The sequence below is a fragment of the Pteropus medius genome, unplaced genomic scaffold (genome assembly GCF_902729225.1).
Source record: "Pteropus medius unplaced genomic scaffold, Ma_sr-lr_union100, whole genome shotgun sequence".
Lineage (NCBI taxonomy): Eukaryota > Metazoa > Chordata > Mammalia > Chiroptera > Pteropodidae > Pteropus > Pteropus medius.
The window spans coordinates 43,561-46,721 of NW_024351147.1; the positions used below are offsets into that span (position 1 = coordinate 43,561).

Genomic DNA, 3,161 nt, shown 5'->3' on the forward strand with positions numbered 1-3,161 from the left:
CATTTAATAATGAACCAAAAAAACATTTAAACCCACCATATCCTTTGAGCCTTCAAATATTTTGGCATTGTTCATTCGGGAAATAATCTTGAACGTAAGCGAGGTTTGCCCACTACGATATTATTCGCAGTTTGGGTTTGGATAAGAAAAATCAAAGACACAGAAACCCAGAAACCACCCAGATGTTTAACCACGAGGAAGCAGTGAAAACAAACATCCTCATATCTATACCTAACTAAATATGGGTGGGGATGCATACACACGTCTATCTACTCGCCTGTCTAGCCCGTCCATCCACCGGAACACTAAACAGCCATGGAAACTATCGTAGAAGAATATTTAATGACGCGAAAGGAGGTTCAAGAATATCTAACTATACATCTATATCTATGTATATCATATATTCATATGTGAAAAAAGCAGATATTGAAACAGTATATACATCAAAATTCACGTACATATCACATGAAAAAATACTGGGCGGGTGCAGATGAAAACGATTTTCTTCTGTTAACTTGTCTTGCTCTGTGATTTTTTTTTTCCCTGCAATGAAGCCGAGTTATTTTTCTGACCACGGGGAAAAGGGCAGGAAGCAGGCTCAGGGGAAGGAGCTGGGAAACAGTATTTAAACCCAGCAGAACCACCAAGGACAGCAAAACGCCCTTCGCAGCCCGTCGAGCTGGCCGACGCACGCACACACACACGCACGCACGCACGCACGCACGCACGCGCACACGCAGGAACGGCGACCCGGAGACTATGCAGGGGAAACGGGTAGACTCTTCTTACTGGCTGCGCTGGCTGGCGTGAAGGCAAACCCGCACGATGCTTAGCAAGGGGCCATTTGGCCACCGGCAGGAAACGTCTGGAAGATGTCCACGTGTGGATCCTGCAGGTCCACAGTTAAGGTGACCGTCCGGTACGCTAGCGAAGATTTGGCTTGACAAGGGAAGACTGACTCGTCGGAGTGTGCAGCGGTCTGGTCGGGTTTCAACCTGGGGAAAGATGTAGGCACCACCTGAATGTCCGACAGCGCGGGGGTGATCACGGAAACGTTAAGGTCCATCGCCACAGTCCGCGGGCGTGAAGAGGACGTTTGCGAAGCCTGTTGAATGACACGGAAAGAAGTTCAGTGGGTTGACTTGCGTTTGGCTTTAGTTTCCGCACAAGCAGGTTAAGAGACAGCACATACACGAACCATCCTGTTCAAAGGGGAGGCAGGGGCGCGGGTGAGGAGGGGGGGGGACAGACAGGGCGGGAAGACAGCCTGGCAAAGCAGCACACCCCCCCCAAAGGTAAAATGGTGGTCTCTGGGTGGCAGGATCGTGGGGAGCAACTGCTCCCCGGGCTCCCCCTCAGTGGGTTTCCTTCTCCTCTGTGGCGTGTGTGCCACGAAAGCGTATCACCCGTGCCGTAGACGGAGCGAGAAAGCGCTCTGGAAAGCGCACCGCGAGGGGAAGAGGCAGCCTCCGGGTTATCGAGGGGCACAGATCAGCCAGAGTTTCCAGAACCGCTCTTGGTGGGTGTGCGGGCAGCGGAGGGCCGCGGACGGAGCGGGAAGAGCGGGGCGGGAGAGAAGCAGAGAGACACAGGCAGGCGGAGAGAGGGGGACCCGCGCTCCCAGTACAATACGCCGCTGGTGGGTTAGGGGGCCCGAAAGAGGGGGTTGTAAACCGGGTGGGAGCCACGTTTACATGGCTCTGCTGGCTGGCTCGCTCCCGGGGCGCGCTCATCGCAAGGTGGCCCCGTCGTCGCTGTTCTCCTGGAAGCCCTTGACGTCGGCGCTGGTGGACTGCCGGGCCCAGGCGCCCCTCTCGGCCTCGCGCTCTTTGTGCGACTTGAATCTGCCCACGAAAATCTTGCGGTAGTTCAGGAACATGCCGTTCATGGCGTCGATGGCGCGCTCGGCCGACTCCTGTTTCTGGAAGTGCACGAAGCCGTAGCCCTTGGGCCCCTTCTCGTCGCAGGCCACTTTGCAGGACAGGATGTTGCCGAACGCCGAGAAGATGTTGTACAGCGCCTTGTTGTCGATGCTCTTGCCCAGGTTCTTGATGAAGACGTTGCCCACCCCGCTCTTGCGCAGCGACGGGTCCCTCTGGGACCACATGATGCGCACCGGCCTGCCCTTGATGACGTCGAAGTTCAGGGTCTCCAGGGCCCGCTTGGCGTCCATCGGTTGCTGGTAGTTGACGTACGCGTAGCCCAAGGAGCGGCGCGTGATCTTGTCTCTGCAAATGCGGATGGACAGGATGGGCCCCGCCGGGCTGAACTTCTCGTACAGCATCGCCTCTGTCACCTCCGGGTGCAGGTCGCCCACGTACAGCGAGGCCATGGGAAAGTCTGGGGTTCCCTGGGCGCCCCCGCGCGTCTCCGCAACCGCGGTGGCCGCCGCCGCTGCCGCCGCCGCCGCCGCCGCTGCTGCTGCGGCCGCTGCTGTCGCCGCCGCCGCCGCCGCCGCCGCCGCCTCCGCCTCCGCCTCCTCCGCCGAGGGGGGCGCCGCAGCCTCTGCGACGGCGGCGGCGGCGGCCACGGCCGCCTCTGTCCCCGCCGCGGCCGCTGACGCCAGGGCGGCCTCCGCCTCCCCCAGGCTGGCCTCCGCCGCTGCCTCCCGCGCCGAGGCCGCGGCCTCGCGCTCAGCCTCCACCTCTGCTTCCGCCTCCGCCACGGAGGCCTCCGCCACCGCCTCTGCCACGGTCGCCGCCGCAGCCTCCGCCGCCGCCGCAGCCGCCGCCGCCGCCGCCACTGTCGCCGCTGTCGCCACGGTCGCCGCCGCCGCCGGGCCGCTGCCGCGACCTCCCTTCCCGCGAGCCGGGGGCGCGCAGAGCACACGCAGGGCGGGCGGCCGGGCGGGCGCCGGACGCGGGCCGGGGGCGCGAGCGGCAGCCGGGCCGGGGGGCGGGGGGCGGGGGGCCCGGGGCCGGCCGATCTGGCGAGTCCAAGTCACCTGGGATGACGAGCGCTGCCAGGAGCGCGCCTGTGCGAGTCGCCGCAGCCTGCAGCCTGCAGCTTGCCGCCGCCGCCGCCGCCGCCGCTCCGCTCACTCGTGGGCTAGCGTGCGGGGCGCGGGCGGCTGGCGGGCGCGTGTGGCGGGGGGCAGGGGGTGTTGGCGTCTGCGGTCCGGGCAGCTGGGAAGGCTTCTGGCTCTTTGGTTCCCCCTGTGG

General features: G+C 62.8%; 1 protein-coding gene across 2 annotated transcripts; it reads right to left on the minus strand.

Moving 5' to 3' along the window:
- Positions 1-323: 323 nt before the first annotated feature.
- LOC120586547 (polyadenylate-binding protein 1-like 2) lies at positions 324-2,404 on the minus strand. Of its 2 annotated transcripts, none has more exons than XR_005648730.1 (2): positions 1,449-2,404; positions 324-1,105 (listed from the first exon to the last, which is right to left on the minus strand). XR_005648730.1 is itself a non-coding variant. In XM_039842920.1 (2 exons), the coding sequence occupies exon 1, from the start codon at positions 2,330-2,332 to the stop codon at positions 1,730-1,732; it is 603 nt and encodes a 200-aa protein (XP_039698854.1). In that variant the 5' UTR covers positions 2,333-2,404; the 3' UTR covers positions 324-1,105; positions 1,695-1,729. The 2 variants fall into 2 exon arrangements, 1 of the variants encoding a protein (XP_039698854.1); XM_039842920.1 differs by having other exon boundaries at positions 1,695-2,404.
- Between the last annotated feature and the right edge of the window lie 757 nt (positions 2,405-3,161).